Consider the following 20,224-nt stretch of genomic DNA (forward strand, 5'->3'; position numbering starts at 1 on the left):
GAATTGATAGTTTATTTTATAAATCATGTTTATTGAACGCAAGAAACAAAGACACATAAAAAAATGGTAGATAAAAAAGAAATGTATTGAACAAGAACTGTAATAATACATATAAAATCATTTGATTCTTTGTGTAAAAATGACGACGCTCAATAAATCAATAAAACTAAAAGCAATTTTGAATCTATTCCAATAAAAAAATGAAAATCTGAGGTGACCAATCTTAATTTGTAACTTTCACAGCCAATGAGGTTCAGAACAGCAGTTTTTGTTTACTCGCTGTTATCGGTTCAGGCGAACTGATTGGGCTTCTTGGCTGGAGTGGGCGGGGCTTTTGGTGGGCGGGGCTTGTGTTTCCCGGATGAATCTTCCTGGTCGCCATGGAGATGGGGAAGATCTTCACCTGGAGGAAGACAATAGAAAACAGACTAGTTGATGCAATAAGCTGTATTACGTTGATAAAATACTGAGCATATTTTAATCCCAAGTACATTTAAAGAGCAAATACAATCGTAGTAATAAGTAAGTACACCTTCAGGTTTAATGTTTTATATACTGGAACAAATTTAAAAACAATTTGATTCTCTAGATATCTGGAGAAAGATCGTATTTCAGTATATTAATATCTTTGATTAAACAAAAATGAGCTAAAATATGCTGGTAAAACTGAAGGACTGGCATTAAAGGTACCAGTTGCTACATACAGTGACATCTAGTGGTGGAATTAAAGAAGTGCAGCTCTACTACCTAGAGCTGCAAGGTTTTAAAAGAGATTTTCTTCATGTACAAATCGAGATACATATGGCACCTAATGCCAACAGGTAAAATTAGGATGTTTCTCTTGAGGAAAGTGTTGTAAGAGATGACTGAGCTGATTAGAAGGACCTCCATGTTGGTGAGGGCCAAACAGCTGGAACAGAGAAGAGTGGCCACTAATTTATCTTTAAGCAAACTGGAAGCATGTAGGGAAGACAAAATGTGCCATCCATCCATCCAGGACGTGAAAACCAGAGATCCTCCTCCTTAGCAAGACTATCAAACTCATTCCCTACGATCCCAACGCGTTACTAGTTAAAGACTCTGCGAAGAGTCCAAGCAAACTTAAAGCGAATGTCTACCAGACTCGACTTTATAAAGATACATTTCTATGACCATGTAGCTGTAAACTGCTCAGTGGGAAATGAGTTGGTGCAAAAAGTCTTAAGAGTTCGGGGAGCAGGTTCTCATTCCAGCTGCTTTACAATCAGCCACCGACTGCTACACTGCAGGATGAACGTCATGGCTTGAAGAGGCCAACAGAACCAGATTACCTTTAAAATACAAAGATGAGGCCATGAGGTTCCCAAACCAGACGCCCAGAGATCCTGTACACAACTGCCACAAACAAGACTTTTTCAGGAAAATGGACATTTGCTTTAGATTTAGAACTACAAGAGGCAAAAGTAAAAGTAACCCTAGTACCCTAAACTCCTACATTAAAAAGCCTCAAAGGGTGCAGACAATCCACAAAAGACATGAACTAGAAAACAGAACCTCCACAGTTAGCTCAGGAGTTGACTAAAGGTAAAGGTCCGGACCACTTTGCCACGGTCAGAACCAGAATCCTCCATTTGGAGTATGGCAACCTTTACCTCTGAGCTGCAGCTACTCTGAATGGTGTCCACTACCACCCGGCTGTTGAGTCACCTTGAGATTGTGTTGGTGAGGTAAGTAAGAGGACTTTTTGTGAGATATCCATCCATCCATCCATTTTCTTCCTCTTATCCGGGGTCGGGTCGCGGGGGCAGCAGCTTCAGAAGGGAGGCCCAGACTTCCCTCTCCCCAGCCACTTCTTCCAGCTCCTCCGGGGGAATCCCAAGGCGTTCCCAGGCCATAGAGAGACATCGTCCCTCCAGCGTGTCCTGGGTCTTCCCTCCTCCCGGTGGGACGTGCCCGGAACACCTCACCAGGGAGGCGTCCAGGAGGCATCCTGACCAGATGCCCGAGCCTCAACTGGCTCCTCTCGACGTGGAGGAGCAGCGGCTCTACTCTGAGTCCCTCCCGGATGACCGAGCTTCTCTCTCTAAGGGAGAGCCCAGCCACCCTGCGGAGGAAACCCATTTCGGCCGCTTGTACCCGTGATCTCGTTCTTTCGGTCATGACCCAAAGCTCATGACCATAGATGAGGGTGGGAACGTAGATCGACCGGTAAATCGAGAGCTTCGCTTTTTGGCTCAGCTCTCTCTTCACCACGACGGACCGGTACAGCGCCCGCTTCACGGCAGACGCTGCCCCAATCCGCCTGTCGATCTCCCGCTCCCTTCTTCCCTCATTCGTGAACAAGATCCCCAGATACTTAAACTCCTCCACTTGAGGCAGGACGACCCCCCTGACCCGGAGAAGGCACTCTACCCTTTTCCGGCTCAATTGTGAGATAGATAAACATTAATCTTTGTCTTACTCTGTATCTTGGTCAGAGCGTAGTCCAGCCCCTTCATGGCTTGAGTTTGGTTGCTTTTGTACCGCGCTACGCCAAACTCCTGGTGGACCGACAAGGACAGTTAGACAAACGACTTACCTGGACACATCAACCACAGGGATCACATGTCCTGTTGTTACTTTCAGGTTCAGGTACAATGCACAGCTCTGTGTTATCCACACTTTTTTTCTACAATTGTGAGGTTCATCAAACTGAAGACACTGAGTCCAGGTCTGAAAGATTTGATTAAACTGTTGGAGTGTTTATGCTACCTGAATGGGCCGGGTCAACCCATAAACAGATGAGGAGATCCAAGCTTCTTGCTTTAGTTTGGTCCATGTGGGCTGACTGCCGTCCTGTTCAAACATGCAGCGCTCCACCACCGTCTGAGAGGATTAGAACTGGACATTTTACTGCAAATCAATAATGAAACAGCAGTAATTCCCTCAGACAGGACACCTCTATAGAAACATTGCCGGGTCTCACCATCAGGGTGTTGTGGTTCAGGTTCCAGGTCTTGGTGACGAGGGTGTTGGCTTCCGGGTCCACGATGGAGTCCTCCAGGACGTAGACATCCCGCGCCATGTGGGCGGGAAAGATGTGCTCTGCCCATCCTGGCAACCGGTTGGTTTTGGTCAGCAGTCTCCGTGACAACAAGAGGTTGGTGGGGGTGACCTCACGGTACAGGACGTCCTCGGTGAGGACATGAGTGCTGGCACAGAAAACCAGAGGTCCAATCAGATCCAAACATACCCAGCCTTAAAATGTATTAATGTAAATAAAATGATTTTTACTTTCTGAATTAGAAAAATATCTAATTATTGTATGTTTTTAGACGTACCTCCACACATCAGCTGAGCTGTGTGGGGATTGGAGGTGATAGTGATCTACCAGAGGTTAAAGTTCATGTCCACCGCCTGATTTAAAGAGGACTCACATGTTTGTATGATGTCGAGGTCACTATGTAGAGAATTTAACTGACTTACCTGTATGGGTTTGGGTAGCGTTGCCAGAAAGCAGCCAGAACTTGATACCATGGACTCTTGATGTGGACCTCGCTGTAGAAGTACCGCCCCATGTCTGGACTCGCTGCCGGAGGTAACACAACATTCAGGAACTCTAGTCATAATAATACTCTACATAATAGAGCACTTCAAACAGATCCAGTTTCTATGTTAGCATCCAGAATATTCAAGTTGGTAAAATCCACACTACTTATTAAAACTTAAAATTTAGGTAGAAGATTGTATTATGTAGTCACTACATGTACTTGATGTAATTCATGCATTTTACAGTGATAGTCTCGAGATTAATAGCTGATGTACACATTTTTAATAAATTATTAAAGAAACACTACAGACCCCAAAAAAAAAAAAAAAAAACATTTGCGTTGGCCGGGAATCGAACCCGGGTCAACTGCTTGGAAGGCAGCTATGCTAACCACTATACCACCAACGCTCACATCTACCGCTGTCCCGATGTATCTACTTGACTGTAGGAGGGAAAAACAATGAGCTGGCTCTGATTTTCGGTTTTCTGACCCCGATTACCGAACAGTTCCCGGCGGCAGGGCTGGTCTTTCTGCTCCGTTTAATCCATATTAGCCGTTTGCTGACATTAACGGCAGCCTGGCCACCTGGAGCTGAAGACGAGGCTAACCGTTAGCAGCGGAGCTAACATACCTGCAGCGGGATCAGGTCGGTGTAAAAGTCCGGACTCGACGGTATAAAAGCCGCATTACTGAAGAGTCTACCGATGGTGTGACAAAAAGGCCTCTGCTTACAGTTATTGCCGCTGAACATCCAAGTAAAACCAGTAGATCAAACCAATAACGGCACATCCCGCTTTCCTCCACTAGATGTCGACATTTAGTCATTTTTAGAGCAGAAGCCCGCCTGTTTTTCTTACCTTGTTTGGGGGGTTTCTAGTGGAACCCAGACACAGTTTGCGTGGTTGTGGTTTAAAAAGTAAATATGAAATTAACAGCGATTCAGAGCCAGAGGTGTGTAGAGTGGCTGAAAATTGTACTCAAGTAATAGAAACGCTTCATTCAGGAATAAAATGTTGTCATCCATTTAAGTATTAGTAAAGAAGTGCTTGGTGAAAAAGAAAAACAAAACCTAGTTGTGCATTTAAGTATTAGTAAAGAAGTGCTTGGTGAAAAAGAAAAACAAAACCTAGTTGTTTCGTATACTTTTTTGGGTTAAAAAGCTTTTGTTTTTACGTTTAGTCAAGTCACTTTCAGTGGGTAATGTAGCCAGAAATTATACTCATGGAAAAGTATTTTCTTCAAATTATATTACTCAAGTAGAAGTAAAAAAAATTTATTTAAATAAAAACCAGTCCTAGAAATATGCTTTTTTAATAAAGTGACCAAATACCCACAGTGGACCCCTGCTAAAGATTCACTGTTCTGGATTCACCGATTTTTCTGTGGAAGGTAACTTCAAATTATTTATGGAAAATCAGACTATGTACAGAATCTTGTAGAAGAGCATATCTAAAATATTCAAAAGAAAATGCAGTTTGGGAAGCTGAAATATCTCAGCACAAGGATACGCTATTGGCTAGCAATCCCCAAGAGCGAAAATATGGAAGACCGTTGATGTTAGCTTCTGCTGTAGGACTGAGACCAATTCTATGACTATTAGTACACATTTAGATATATCTGATGCTATAAACAAGCCAGTTACAAGCATTTTTAGAGGGTCTCAAGTATTTTCAGATCTTACAGTGTGGTCCTTAGCCCCTACATCAGACAATATGATGATTTGATGATCCATGTAACTTAAACTACAATAAAAACTAAGACTAACTTTAAGGATGAGCTTAATGGAAAAGATTTCAATTACGCCCAAAACAAATTGGTGCTTCAGTGTGTCTCATTTACCTCTGAACTTGGATCTGGTAATGACTCCAAATCCCACTGAACTATGTTAAAACCTCAAGTTTGTAAACAAGTGAAAACTAAATGAATGATCAATTAAATTCAAATCTTTTAAATCCAGTTCACTGACATTGTACCAACTCACAAGAAACACAGATCAAATCTATCTTCTGAAATCCACTCAGTCCAATCACAGACAAATTCAGCTTCAGTTAAATGGAGATTATTCTCAATCTGGATGTTGCACCTTGAAACCTGCAGAGTTGAGTGAAGGAGGATCTTTTCCAAGCTCTGGTTGCTCTACAGTCGTATTAAACCTCAGGTTTGTAATTTCCCAAACTGAGTTCTGACTTCTTGCAAACGTTCTTAGATTTTCCGACTTTAAACTTCTAAATATCATCTTCTGTGTTTCCTTCCAGGCATCATGCAGTGCCAATAAATGGAGAGTTAAAATGTTAAGTTATTTTATGAGGTAAAGTTTGAGAACCTCGGCGGTAGATGATGTACGGATCATTTCTCACGGTCTGTGTGTGGGCTCTTTTCCTGCCTCCTAAAGAAATGACCTCAACATACCGTTCACTCAATAGACACTTCTTGTTAGCCTTTCATTTTTCCAGTTAACACAGATTTCTTTTAACTGGTTACGTTGGGACTCTCCAGTGTGGATTATCTGCCTCTTCTCAGAAATCTGAGTATTTGGCTGAGATGCCAAGACTCTAAACCTGAGCTTTCACTTTCACTGAGATCTTTGGGTCCATCTCATGTATTTTTTCCTGAAGCATTGTCATCTACCTCACATCTACGTTTGTCATGGTTAGAAATATCCATGTTCCCTCTTGCTGATCTCTTTCCATTAAGGTTTCTATCTTCGCTCACCGTTGAGGAAGATGCTCAAAGAATGGGTTGTTGTGAACGGAACAAGGATGACCACTGACTAACCCAATGAGACACCTGCAGACATCACCTGTCCATTGTTGCTCTGTTCAAAATAAAACCAATGGTCAGTTGACCTTCAGGCCACAGCTGCTGGAAACCTCATTTGAAAAGGAGGACCTTCTGGCTCCTCTGCCAGGAGGTCAGAGTTCACCCTGACGTCTTGTTTCTTAAATCTTTTCACTTGAATGTCTGAGGCGTCAAGCTTCAGGTCTATCGTTATGCCCTGTTGCCCTTATGGGGTCACCTTCCACAGACGCTGGACTGTTGTTCAGTTTATAAGATCAGACAACACTCAGAACCTTCCCTTTGGCTCACCAGGGTAAACTCCAACACCAGGCACTCCACCAGAGGAATGAGAGGACCTCCACACCCGCCTGATGCCAACTCTAAAGTAAGAGAGGGTCCATCCCCTCTCCAGGACTTTAGATCAGAGCCCAAGCTGTGTTGGGGTGAGTCCAACTATACTTGGTAACCTTCCCCATCCCAAACATCTCCAGATTCAGCACGTCCACTCTGCCACACTTACCTGTCGCTCCGCTGCTGCTGGTCTTTGACTGGTCCATTTGGAGGTGAGCACTTGTGGCCTTTAGGATGAGGACTGGACTCTAGTCAGGTCAAACCTCAGTTACCAAAGCTTCTTCCCTCTTCATACTTGATTGGGTAATCAGACCAATCCAGCACATTAAGGTGGTGATTCTGGTGAGGGCATTGAGATGATTTCTCAAACATCCTTAAGGACTGTTGTTGGTCAGAGACAGGACTCCATCCGAAGACAGCTACTGGATTCTTTCCAACACCATGTATCATGACGAACCATGTCACAAGGACTGGAATCTTATTACTAAGATGTGTGGGTCGTCGTTACACCCCTATATGGGGCGACGGTGGAAGGCGTTCGTCCCTCACTTGGTGGGTTCCGGCTCGATTCCCGCTCTGTCCACCTCTGTCATTGTGTCCTTGTATGAGACATTTCACCTGCCTTGCCTGCTGGTGGGGGTCAGAGGGCAGCTTCACCTCTGTCAGACCCAGGGCAGCTGTGGCTACTCCCCGTGGGAATGTAGTGTAAAAGCACTCATCAATCCTCTGGATCTGATAAGGTGCTATGGAAGTAACATTTGTTACCCCATTGCTTCAACACTGAACCACTAACAGAGTGTGTGCATATTGTGTGGGTGGGTGGGTGTGTGGGTGTGTGTGTGTGTGTGTGTGTGTGTGGGTAAAGATGAAACTTTTCTCAGTAAAAAGTGCTTTTAAATCAATAAATGTGTGTTAGGATTATTATTAAACAACTTCGAAAAGTTGGTATAATTAAGACGTTTTTATCAAAAACACACAAACCAGTGAGGAAAAGCCCAGAGTTTCAGTTTTATTAAAGGAAACAGCAGAAAAACAGAGTTCTTCATTCATTCTCTCTCTCTCCCGTCTCTCTGAAGGGTCTCTCTACCTCTCTCTGTTAGTGGCCAGCAGCCAATCACCTGCCAGCTCTCGCGCCTCCTGTTTCCTCCTCACCTCTCCACAGCGCCAATCAGACCGTTCACGCCGCGCGCCGCACGCCACGCCGCCACGGGCGCTGCCGACAGCAGAACACACACACACACATACACACACACCCCACACACACACACACATACACACACACCCCACACGCACACACACACGCACGCACACGCAGCCTCCCCTCTCTGTTACCGAACATCAGCGTCGTGTGTCCCCCCTCCCTCCCTCCCTCCCCTTCTCGCCCTGCCGCGAGAGCGACGCACGTATCCGTTCATAACCTCCGCCATTATTCATCTCCCCTCCTCCCCCGCCCCTCTCCTCCCGTGGTGCTGTTTTTTCTCTCGCTTTCCTTTCCTCGAGCTCCTCGCCTCTCTTCCTCCTCCCCTGCAGGGTCTCCACAGAGCCGCTTCCCTTCTCCTCGGCCGGGCTAATTTAACGCCTCGCCCTCCCTCCTTCTCCCCGCCTCGCGCTCGCTTGTGCCAAGCCCAGGTGATTATCCATCCGCCCCCCTCCTCCCTCCAACCCCCACTCCCCGTTATCCCTCCCTCCATCACCTCCTCCTCCTCCTCCTTGGTACCAACAGACCGACAAATCCCTCCCGGAGCTCCTCTCTCCCCCCCTCCCCTCCTCTCCTCTCTTTCTCTGTCTCCTTCCCCGCCAGCCATGATCCGTGGCGGGCTAATTCCCAGACGGTCTTCTCCTCCTTCCTCCTCTTTCTCCTCATCACCCTCTTCCTCCTCCTCCTCCTCCTCGCGGGGCCGGTAAGTAGCAGCAGCACGCGCCGTCCATCTTCTCCCTTCCTCCTCGCGCTGTATCGGACTGCATGCTGTGTTCACGGTATTTATCGGTCGTTATCGGCTCTGCCTTTTTTTGTGTTTGACCCCCCCACCCCCTCCACCTCATCACTCTCCCTCCCTCCTACCCTCCTCGCCTCCCTCCCTCCCTGCTCCTTGGCTTTCAGTGCCTGAGGGGGGGAGGTGTTAATGTGTCGCGTGGGAGAGCCGTTTTCCCCTCGCGGTCGGTGGCCGCTGTGACCTTCTGTCGGAGCTCGCGCCGGCCCGCTTGACCAGACAGGGTAATTAGTTACGCCTCGGGGGAGTTTGAGGGTTGGAGAGGGGGGGAGGAGGAGTGGATGAGGGGGTGGGACACGCGCGCACGCACGCACGAGCCGACACACATTTCCACACCGACTACACACACACACGCGCGATAGACACACTCTGTTAGAGGCTGCACGCGTTTGTTTCCTTTGACAAACACCCACATTTCACACTCATTCACACAACCGCGCAGTCTGCTCGTTGTTCACACACTGACAAAAGGCAGCGGATGCTTTCCTGGCTGGTTTGTTGTGCTGCCACCGTGGGGTCCGAGGCCGGGCAACTCTCCCAACTGACCGGGATTTCCTGGGAACCTGGGAACCAAACTGAGGACGCCGCCGGTCCAAAGTGGTTTGGGAAGGTTCTGACTCCCCCAAAAGTGTCTGAGCAGCATTATTGGGCTGGAAAGTGAAAAGACGTCAACATGGAAAAATGCCCCAATGGAACCGAAAAGTTGGGGGTTTTGGGCCACTTCAGATAAGCTAATCACTCCTAGCTTCTTAGTTTAGAGTTTTCATGCCCAAAGTTTGGAACGACTTGACTACACGTTCATGAGATGTTGATCTTTTTCAAACTAAAATCAGGAGTTTTTCTTAATGTTGAGGTAACCAGACATCTACATCTACGTCTTCTGGACTAAAATGCTGCTGAAGTGAACAGTTTTGGGGACAGATTTTAACAATTAAAAACACCAGGGAACGAACTTTACATCTTAAATGGAAATGGAACAAAAAATCACACTTTGCAAGAGATTATAATGTCACATCAAATAGTTCCCAGGTTTCAGGGCTGGGATTTCATCAGTTTATACATTTTCCTAACAGAACTTCAGGCTGGTTTAGTCTGGATATTGGGACTTCTCTGCTGATTATGCAGATTCTTGTCCAATCATATTCATATTAAATTTTTGAAGATAAACAGAGTTGGTGGTTTTAGTAGGAGTGACATGGAGAAGGCAGCCTTGCATCATCTTATGCACCATCATTGACGTGGACCAATGTGTTGGTCACCTGGCCGGTCACAGGAGAACCTCAACACAGCGCAGCAGCAAGTAAACATGGTGTTGATGAGGACTGGTCTGCTGAAAACACAGAGCTAGCGCTGGGTCTCTACGGTTTCTGTAGAGACTAGAGGTCACCTGAAGTCATACCTAGAGGTTTGTTGCTGTGCAGCAGATTCCCCAAGTCCGATACTTGAGATCTACCATCGTTTAGACCTTTAGACGCCTCCCTTCTCCAACACACCTGGATCAAATGGCTCATTAAGCATCTTTCAGCTCTGCAGAGGTCTGGTAATTAAGTATTTGATTCAAATGTGTAGAATTAAGGGTGTATCTAAAGGTTACAGGGCTGGATTTGGGAATACAAGCCCATACCTTATGGTATATCCCTGCGTTGAGTCAGATGGCTAAACCTTGAGATGGTGAACTTGTCATAATGATGGAAGGAACCCAATAGAGTGAACGATGCAGCATTTCCTCTCTAGTTCAGTCTGTGTGGGGCAACCAGAACCTGGTTTATACTTTTTGTGGGTCATGAACCCAATAAATTCCAACACCTGTAAACCAGAATCTGTCTTCATAGTACAACCACCCAGACTGACCCAAACAAAATGGTGTCTTTCCTACCACCATCAATGCTGTGTAAGGATCATTTTAAGGTTGATCCCGTCTTAGACAGGCAACCAAAATGATGGTACAGTTCTTGTCAGGTGAGGTTGTGGTTTCTAGGTTGGGCTGTTGGGTCGTTGCACAGAGAGCGGGATCAGCAGAGTACAGTGTATAACGATGTCATGGGGTTTATCAGGATTAGTTCCTTGAGGTTGCACCTTCTCATTTTTTTGTTTATCGATTTGTTTTGTTTATGGTATAAGGGTATAAGGACGGTCTCTTCCATTGGCTTTACAAATCATTTTTTATACTTGCTCATACAGCGACTGAATTAGACTGAGCTGCTGCCTATTTTTCTGTTCCAGTTGACATGCTAACTCAATAGAAATAATACTTTTAGGGTAAAACCATGTACACATTTCAAACCAGAATAATTACAGTTACAGTTAGACTAAAACAACAAACGACCTTCAACTCGTTGTTCATGTCTGGACTAAAACTTTGAACCAGGACTCTCAATCTTGTCTGAGCACCTGTGTATACGTGTCTTTTAATATTTTTGGATACTGAAAACATTTAGGACACATTTCACAGTGAATTATAGAAGATAAATTGCATTGGGTTCGGGTTGCAAGGTGGTGCATTTTGTGGCACCGCTGCCTGGCTTGGAGTCTTTTTTCGTGGAGTTTGCATGCTCTCCTTGTGCATGGCTTGGCTTTATTTGGGAACTCTGACTTCCTCCCACAGTCCACAGATTAATTGGTCTCTCTAAATTGGTTGCCCTGTGATGGACTGGTGACCTGCTCAGGGTGTACCCTGCCTGTTACCCAATGACTGCTGGAGATAGGCACCATCAGTTTTGTCGAACATCTTCTGAAATATAAGAATGAGCCAACACATTTTGGTTGGTTGAGACATCATTCCCAGATTTGAGTTCCAACATTGCATCAACAGCTTAACACCAAGTCCCAAAAACGCTGTATCACCATCTACTGCACTGGAATAAGTGAGTAGGGCTGGTTTCATATCGGAGGTGATGCGAGGTGTGCTTACCCCGATCTTACGCCAAAAGAAGGAGGAAATAGTGCTGACCAGGGAACACAAAGGTTCAAATATGTTAACGAGGGAATACGTTACACGGTGCTCTGATATTCTGGAAGACAGACGAGGTGTCCTTTAGCTTGGTATTACCCAATACCAATATCTCATAAACCAACGTCTATACATCAGTTATAGACAAAGATTGTGCTCTGTTATTAACTTATATTGGGTAAAAAGATTACGCCAGAATGGAAGGTTATCGTGGTCTGTAGAAATCAATAAACTGTGTTTCCTAAAGGCACTTTGTCTGATCTGTTTGTATCCACAGACCAAAACGCAGTGACCTCACAGAGCTAACTGCTAGCTGAGCAAACGTGTTCATATGCGTGTTTGTGTGTGCGTGTGTGAGAGGTCATGTCGGGAATGACGAGCGGCGTGTGTGTAGAGAGTGACCTCTCCTCGATGCTGCAGAGAAGCTCCGCCCCCTCTCACCATCACCCAAATCACCATGGTTACGGAGGTCAGGGACAGGTGAGTTGATGCTTTCTGAATTTCTGAGATGAGATCACCCGCGCGGGTGAATTGTTGGTGTCTGAGATGCAAAGTCACGTGGCGTAGTGAAAAGTGATGAAGGTCTTTGCTGCAGGTGTCGGGCCTAGCGCCGATGCTCGACTACACCACTGAGATGGACCGGTACCGCTCATCCATCGCCACCTTCTACAAGACTAACGTCAACATGAACATGAACGTGACAAACTTCCCACAATCAGCCAAACTGGCGGCTCGTCTGGCGGCCGCCGCTCCTATCTTTCCCCCCGCCGCTGCCAGGCTGGGTGCCATGGCGACAGCCCCATGGGGTTGCCATGACAACATGAACATGAACATGAACCACCCGGCGGCCATGTTCTGGGGCAGGCCCAAACCTGTAGCTACAGCGCCAACGCATCACCACCACCATCCCTCGGCGACGCCAGGTCACATGACCTCTTCGCACCCCCACAGCAGCAGCATGCACCAGAGCAGTGGGGGGTCCGGAGGGGGAGGAACCGGTGGTGGAAGTGAAGGGGGAGGAGCTGAGAAACACGGACACACTGCGTCACTTCCTGTTAGCCAGGGAACAGCACACCATCACCCCATAGCGCCTAGCAACGGGAACTTTCTCCCCGGTTACAGCGGCGGGGCAGACTGTGGCGTTATGAACAAGCAGGGACACGCCCACCCGGACATGATGGGCCTATCAGAGGGCGGCAACTGCAATGGGGGAGGAGTCATGAGTGGTGGCTTCCTGGGGGGGCTGGGATTACCCCCCGGGGTCATCGTCATGGCAATGGGGTCCGCAGGTGGTGGGATTTCAGACGCCAGCAGCGCTTTTCAGATGACAAGCGGCCAGCGGGCGCTAACGGACTGCCAGCAGCACACCAACTCCTCCCCTTGCCCCTCCTCTTCCTCCCCTTCATCATCAGGGGTGACAGCGGGGGGTGTGTCCCTCTCCTCGTCATCTTCATCATCGTCAGGGACAGTGGCGAAGAGGAAGCGGAAGCGCTGTGGCGTGTGCGGGCCGTGCAGACGACTGATCAACTGCGGCGTCTGCTCGTCCTGCCGCAACAGGAAGACGGGTCACCAGATCTGCAAGTTCAGGAAGTGTGAGGAGCTGAAGAAGAAGCCGGGAGGAGGAGGTGGGGTGCTGGAGGTGAGTACACCCACACATAGGGTAAAAAACAAGCCAAGTCAAACAAAAGTATTTAAATCACTACACATTTTGTTTTATTTGGGTTTGGTGGGGTTCAAAGTCCGTACTCAAGTGCAGGAATTCTGCATGTTTTGGTTGTTTCTCTGGATCAACACCTGAATCCAGCGATGGGTCATCAACCGACCTCCAAAGAACATTATTGTTGAGGAGGTCGTTGAACCTTTTGAATCAGCTGTCTTGGAGCAGAGAGATCTAAAACTAGCAGAACGCCGACCCTTGAGGACTGGAGCTGGACACTCGTGACCTATTCTCACCGAGTTACCCAAAGTAGGTCCTCATTGTGAAGTGGAGGGAAAACGATGATGGAATAAGACCGAGGAGCGCAGCTGCAGGGGGATGTTCTGGAGAAGTTAAAAGGAGGGTTAGGATCTACAAAAACATCCCAAACTTTGTCCCAGAGCGCTGACCAATCCATCATCTGAACATGGAGAGACCGACTGGAGATCTACCAAGATCTGATATCCAGCTAAACCGACAGGAGAGAATTAATTAGAGAAGCAGCCAGAAGCTCCATGGTAACTCTGGAGGAGCTGCAGAGATCTACAGCTCAAGAGGGAGAATCTGTCAACAAGACGGATATTAGTTGAGCCATCTACAAAACTGACATCTTAATAAAACTGGTAAGAACAAAACACACGTTGAAAGAAAACCAAGCAAGTCCTGTGACACAAGTGATAGACAGGATACAGATAAGATCTGGTCAAATCAACTTTCAAGCAATTCACTGTTGGCTCCTAGACTCAGCTCTACTCAGCTATAAGGGTTTTCCAATCGCAGAAGTTACGTAGTACCAGCTTCTTTTTGGGAAATGGGTCACTGACTGGGCAGAGTCACAGGACTGACTAAAGGCCCCCACATATTTGTTGTACTTCACTCCGCGGAGATCTGCGTGTCCTAGAGGCGAATTCAAAGCAGACGTCTGTCGGACACGAATGAGCAAAGGTACATTTTGCCGATCAAGTACTCGTACCTTGTGTTGTACATTAGCAAATCAGTGGGCAACCTGCTCATCAAACATGCCAGAATCCATTCGGACTGGAGGAAATGAAGGAACTTGTTGCAAGAAATGTATGCAATCAATACGCTGGACCATGAAATCTCATCCATGCAGGACAGTGTTTGTGGAGCCGCATGCCTCACAGAATACGTACAGTACGCCCAAACGTCTGGGGGCCTTCATTCACACTCCTCTCTCTGCTGCCTGTGCTGGTTCTCTTCTTCTTTGAGTCAGACAAAAAGCCACAAACTGAGCAACATGTTCAACGTCCTCCTTTGTGGTTGTGTTGGGTTGCATAAAGGTCACACTCAGACCATTTGGACGACCCAACTATGTCACAGTCCCACCCAGTGGAGGTGCTCCATAGTCATAAAGGAAAACCACCTGAATCATCAGGGTAGAGCCGAGTCTAGCTGCCATTAGAGGTTCTCATGTTGGAAACCTAACATCACCCTAAACACGCCAACCCCACAGTGAAACATGGTGGTGGCAACATCATCCTGTGGAGATTCTTCTCTTCAGTATGGACAGGCAGCTAAATCCTTGACATTTCTGATAGAAAACTCGTTGGAGGCCCCAGTTAGAGACGTACCTCAGCTGAACTGCATCTTCAAGGTTTACCTTCAGTGAAAGACGGTCCTAAAAATGTTGCCTCATTTTGCTCCCACTCCAAAACGATGCAACACTTTGGATCCGTCTGTTCATTCCTCTAAAACGCTGAAGTTTGTTGTTATAATGTAGCAAAATGAGGAAAAGTTCCAGGGGTATCGATGCTTTTTCAAGACCCTGGACATGTTCGCGAGCATACAGCGACGGAGGAAAATTTCTATCTGGTTTTACTTCTCTCTACATGTTTCTGTGTGTGTGCTTGGTTCTGTGTGTGTGCGTGTGTGCGTGTGTGTGTGTGTGTGTGTCCTGGCTCACTTAACCCAGATGACTGCCAGGGAGGCTGGAAGGCATCGCTCACCCCGCTGAGTGAGTGTGTGTGAGTGCTGTGCAGATGGTGGGTGGTGAAAAGCGAGAGCTTGGAGCCTGCCGAGGTCTGGCAGGCTGCCAACACACACACACCGGCACACACACAGGCACACACACACCGACACACACACAGGCACACACACACCAGCTCTACACTGATTCACAGAGATAAAGAGAGCCTGCAGAGAGCGGGAAACGGAGAATATTTATGTTATCTGCCTTCTCCTCGGGGTGTGTGTGCCAGCGCTCGTCTTTGCCGTAAGAAGTAGCGGCGATCAATAATTCATTGACACCGGTTTTCGACCTCACTGATGACTCCATATATCTCTCTTACACACACGCACACACACACACACTTCCTGTGGGAATGTCTACCAACCAACTCTAATTATTCCCTCCCTTGCACACTAAAACAAGGAGTGTGTGCGTTACGAAGACAGTGAATTAGCAGCCATAATCTTCCTCAATTACACACTAATTGGACCTGTGGAGCCTCACGGCAACTGACAGCACCATGCACGTGTGCTCGGCAAACAGAGTGTGTGAACCTGTGCGTCCTGTGTGTGTGTGTTGGCAGGTGGTTTCACTCTCTTGCCTCATCCTTTCTTTGCTCTCTTTGAAGTCGACCCGACAGACTTTCCCTCGGTCCTAAACTTTACCGTGTACTGAACATTAAAGCTTTGTCAGTGCTTCGCCGTTACCTTCAGCAGAGATTCTGTCCTGCAGAGTCCGAAACAAAAAGGCCAAAAAGCAACTCTTTGAACTTAACACCTCCTCCATGAACGCTCTAATTTAGAGAAGAAAGTTTTTCTCCAAGAGATGCAAACATTAACCTTTCAGTCTGATCCTTTGGGTTTGAAGCCAAGCAGGTTTTCTGGCCAACTGGGTCAAGACTTGAGCAAGACGGAACCGCTGAGGGAGCTCACTTCATTTGTAGGCCAACCTGAATAAATGACTCGAGCTGCAATGAGCCGGGCAAATGTCTTGACTTCTGTTGGCTCTTTCACCAACTCTTCTTCTCTGTTTGCTCCTCAGCGGCCGCCCTCCGTCCCAGCCGGTGAGGCGTTTCGCTGGTTCTTCTAGCCTTTCCTTCACCAGTGGAGTCACCAACACAGACACACCGGGACTGAATGAGATTCAGCCAGAGGACTTTGGCGTCTCGGACTGAACCAGAGCAGGACTTTGTGTGGATAGCCCAGAAATCCTGCATCGACTGGATGGAGGACGAGGAGGAGGAATCCCAGGAAACAGGGGGGCTTCATCAGAAAGGTTTAATGCTTTGCAAAGGGGGTTTAAAGGTAAAACATGATGCAGTTGTCAAATTGACTCCCCACATGAATGGTCTTGTGCTCATCAGCTATTAATGCCAACCGTCCCTTCAAATCAGCTGTAAGTCATCTTGACACCTCATTGGCTCTTTATTCACTTTATATTTGGGTTTTTCCAACCTGGTCATTCAGTGGAAAACGCATCGAGACACCAGATATATTAGAAATATATCTTATCTAATTTGTAAAAGTGGATTTGCTCCATCTTTGCAATCCTAGTGAGATATGTTTATATGGATCCATTAAATACTTTATCAGCATTAAACCAGAATTAACCCCTGAAATGACCCTTGGGACGACTTAACCGTCTCTGGGTTCATGACTCACTGGTCTAGTCTAGTTTTCAGGCCGAATATAAAGTTTTCATCATGGGATCGGTCCTTGGAGCAGCTGGAAGTCTTACTGGGAACCAGATTACAGGACTGCCTGAGTGGGACCATGAGTTATCGTTTGTTAACCCTTTAGGCTCGTCAGTGTTATGTTTTTGTCCAGTTGCGTCGTAAACATTGCTAAATTCAGAGGTTGTCGATGCTCAATGTGTCAGGCAGAGGTTTGCTCAGCATCTCTACGTATTGGTGGAAGATTTTATTAAAGGTCTTGGATCTAAACCAAGACCAAGAACACTCAGGGGGTCAGAAAGGACTCTGGCTAAACCATTCGGTACGTTCCTAGCTGGTAAAGACGTAGATGCTTCTGGAAGTTCAAGAAGAGACTTTAAACTGCTGCTTTATTCGGTTTGACAGAGGGAGGATGGAAAATCTTCATCCTGTTTGAGAAAACCAAACTTATCTGTCTTATCTTTCAAATTACAACTCTGGAGTTTGATGCTTTGATTGGTTAAACTTAGCAGTGACTGAAAAAGTCCAGATAAAAAACCCAGAATCAAACTTTTCAGGACACGAGAGCATTAACCATTTCCTCCCAGACCTGCAACCTTTTCCATCCGTGGAAAAAAACCCGCCTTCCTCCTCTTCATCCTCATCCGCCCAGCCTAACCACTAATCCCATTGTAGCAAAACCCAGGAAGATTCAGGACTCAGCCGCAGAGACTCCTTCAGTTTGACCAAAACCGGCTGACCAGCTAACCTCAAAGAGGATTCACAAACTGACCTCAGCAGGACGTGATCCAAGACTGTTAATATGGACTACAGGTTCCCCTCAGTAGGACTACAACAACCACATCACTGTTACCCGTCTCTTCTGTCTACCTCCTCCTTCAGGACTTTAAACGGCACCTTGGTTGACTTTTGCTGGGCCGCGTTTCTGCTGCTACAACAGGAGCTGCTTCTGAACTCTCTTGGTGGTCCAGAAGTTATTTGGTTCATTTGAATCTGGCAAATGAAAGAGTTGTGATCATTTATTGGGTTTGTGTAGATGTCGATGTTAAGGCTCCTAACGGTGCAGTCAAAGGTCCGGTCGGTTTTATACGGCTGAGGGAACCATTTCACTGCTTTCTGGTTCCTCTAATTGAAGTTTTTGACGTTTCACCGTCACTAATCCAGCTTGTTGGGCCGACAGAGAGAGTTCAGAACCAGCTCCTGTGTTCCCGCATCAGCTGAACATTGAACCATGTGGTGGACCAACAGAAGCGCGAATGCAGCGTGGGAATTCGCAGCGACCCTCTGGGTCCCCCGAGCAGAACTCTGGGACCCCCGGGAACCGAGCGGAACCAGATCGGATCATTCCACACTGCAACTGTGTCGTTTCCCGTCTGACAACACGCTCAGTGATTCCTTGTACACACCGAGACATTCTCATTAAAATTTTATCTTGAAAGCTCATTTCTGAGAAGTGATTTTGGTGGCAGAACGAACCGATTCCTCCAGGTGGTTTCAGAGGATATGCAGCTTGTCAAACATTTTGGACCTGAGTTCATTAGATGAGACACTTAATGAGGGCCACTTTTACAGGAAGTGAACAACAGCATGAAGCTTAATAAAGGGCTGTCTGTTAATTGTCCATAAATCCGAATTGTAATGAGTTTTGAGACATCACGCATAAGCAGGTCTGGCTTTTTTCTTTGGTAGGTTGGAGCAGCGGTTGTGGAGCCAGCTGCACAGAACCACTGCTCCAATGCAGAGAACTCAACCGGTTTAAATAATGCTGGAGAAACCCAGTCGAACACCAGAGAGCTAGCTCTTCCTCTGATTCTAACTTATCTGCATCCATTTCATCATTGTAACATTAAAGGAGCTGATTTATTAAACCATAAACATTTTTCAGGCTTGCAGCCAAATTGGAAGCTGAAAATTTTATTTCAGGGAACAATCCACTTGATTTTTCTGACTTGGAATCAATCAGACATTTATCCTGAGTTTCATTTGCACTCAGTTGAGTTATTGAAGATCCAAATGAGAAAAATCGACTGGTGCAACTGCAGAATGTAGATTAGGAAACTGAAGCTGCTTTCTCGACGTCTTGGTGCGGCGTGTCAGTTTAACTTTTAATTTCTTCAGAAGGAATTAAAGTAGAAAAGTGTGGAGAGGAAAAAAATCACTGGGTGGATCGCAGAGTGTAGCTGTTTACGTTTAGACTAAACTCTTCATTCCAGCCCTGATTAGTTCACTTTAACTGGATTATAGTTTCTTACCCAGAAAGTTTGGTTCATTTGGTTTGAATGCTAATCAAAGCTCAGTCTGGGTTCGGGTGAAGTGAACTCTGGAGAGGATCAGATGCAGATGTGAACACCAAGCGGACTGGAGACAGCTCCACAAGCAGGAAGCAGATCACAGCGCAGGGCATTCTGGGTAAACAGAACCAAAACATTTCTCCTGTTAGCCAAGCGCTAGCAGGAGAAATGGCTAAAGCTAAAAACAAAAGAGAAATCCTACAACCACTAACATCTGATGCCACTTTGTTTTTGTTTGCATTTCATGAAGAAGGAAGTTGCTTTGTGTCGTCTTCAGACGTTTTTGTGTCGTTTGTGTCAGTGGTTCTTGGTGCAGCGCCCCCACAGGCGAGGAGAGGAACAGGTGGCTCAAAGGTTTGGCTGGTTTGACTCAGTGCAGCTGAAAATGTATCAAAAGTTGCAACTTTGTCCTCAAATCAAACCGACTTTACTGGTGAAAACATCTTCACTGCTCATCCCTGTGATGCGTTTCCCAACCCGACATCTAGATCCAAGATGGCAGCCAGAAACCCAAAATGTAAATCAGATCTCCGTCCCATCAGGTCCTGGACTGGTTGATTGATTAAGACACGGGGAGTTTTCCTCTGGAACCGGGTCGGTTTGGGTGTGAAAACATTCCCATAAATTAGTTCTGACTGCAGGAGCAACAGGAAGGAAGCAGGACGGCTTTCTGAAGAGATCCAGCCTCTGGACGGCCTGACGGCGTCTGAACCAACCTGCAGATGTTTCCAGTGGAGCTGAGAGCATCGTGAACAACAGCTCTTTGTGTTGGAGTCCAAACTGCGTTTATCACTCCCACGTTCGTTCACCTGAAGATGTGGAGGAAATGTTTACAGATATTTGTTTATCTTGGTGGGAGTCGTGAGGAAATCGGCTCTTTGTGGGATCATCTGAACCCAAACATCCTCTGGAGGAGGAGGAAGGAGCCTCCTCCTCCTCCTCCTCCTGTAATCTGTCTGTGTGACCTCTTCATGTGCTGAATTATAATAAAGCATTTCAAAGATGAGGAGCGAGTGT

The 20,224-nt window shown here is 46.6% G+C and overlaps 2 protein-coding genes and 1 non-coding gene across 13 annotated transcripts; 1 reads left to right on the top strand and 2 right to left on the bottom strand.

Moving 5' to 3' along the window:
• Positions 1-64: 64 nt before the first annotated feature.
• LOC103480947 (PRELI domain-containing protein 1, mitochondrial-like) lies at positions 65-4,390 on the bottom strand. Of its 6 annotated transcripts, none has more exons than XM_081599367.1 (6): positions 4,367-4,390; positions 3,445-3,547; positions 2,945-3,170; positions 2,731-2,844; positions 2,441-2,519; positions 65-403 (listed from the first exon to the last, which is right to left on the bottom strand). In XM_081599367.1, the coding sequence occupies exons 2-6, from the start codon at positions 3,534-3,536 to the stop codon at positions 291-293; spliced, it is 624 nt and encodes a 207-aa protein (XP_081455493.1). In that variant the 5' UTR covers positions 3,537-3,547; positions 4,367-4,390; the 3' UTR covers positions 65-290. The 6 variants fall into 6 exon arrangements, with proteins under 6 accessions (XP_081455493.1, XP_008434373.1, XP_008434376.1 ...); XM_008436151.3 differs by lacking the exon at positions 4,367-4,390 and adding an exon at positions 4,141-4,343; XM_008436154.3 differs by lacking the exon at positions 4,367-4,390 and adding an exon at positions 4,009-4,094.
• On the bottom strand, positions 3,845-3,916 carry trnag-ucc (transfer RNA glycine (anticodon UCC)). The gene has a single exon. It is a non-coding gene; the product is annotated as a tRNA-Gly (tRNA).
• Positions 4,064-18,359, top strand: LOC103480946 (uncharacterized). 6 transcript variants are annotated; one of them, XM_081599363.1, is made up of 5 exons: positions 4,065-4,155; positions 6,600-6,730; positions 11,857-12,059; positions 12,175-13,218; positions 16,286-18,359. In XM_081599363.1, exons 3-5 carry the CDS (start codon positions 11,943-11,945, stop codon positions 16,331-16,333), a joined length of 1,209 nt encoding a protein of 402 aa, XP_081455489.1. In that variant the 5' UTR covers positions 4,065-4,155; positions 6,600-6,730; positions 11,857-11,942; the 3' UTR covers positions 16,334-18,359. The 6 variants fall into 6 exon arrangements, with proteins under 6 accessions (XP_081455490.1, XP_081455489.1, XP_008434368.1 ...); XM_081599364.1 differs by lacking the exon at positions 6,600-6,730 and having other exon boundaries at positions 4,064-4,155; XM_008436146.3 differs by lacking the exons at positions 4,065-4,155; positions 6,600-6,730 and adding an exon at positions 7,647-8,267.
• The last annotated feature ends 1,865 nt before the right edge of the window (positions 18,360-20,224 follow it).

This window comes from Poecilia reticulata, chromosome 18 (assembly GCF_904066995.2).
Source record: "Poecilia reticulata chromosome 18, P_reticulata-male-v2, whole genome shotgun sequence".
Classification (NCBI taxonomy): domain Eukaryota; kingdom Metazoa; phylum Chordata; class Actinopteri; order Cyprinodontiformes; family Poeciliidae; genus Poecilia; species Poecilia reticulata.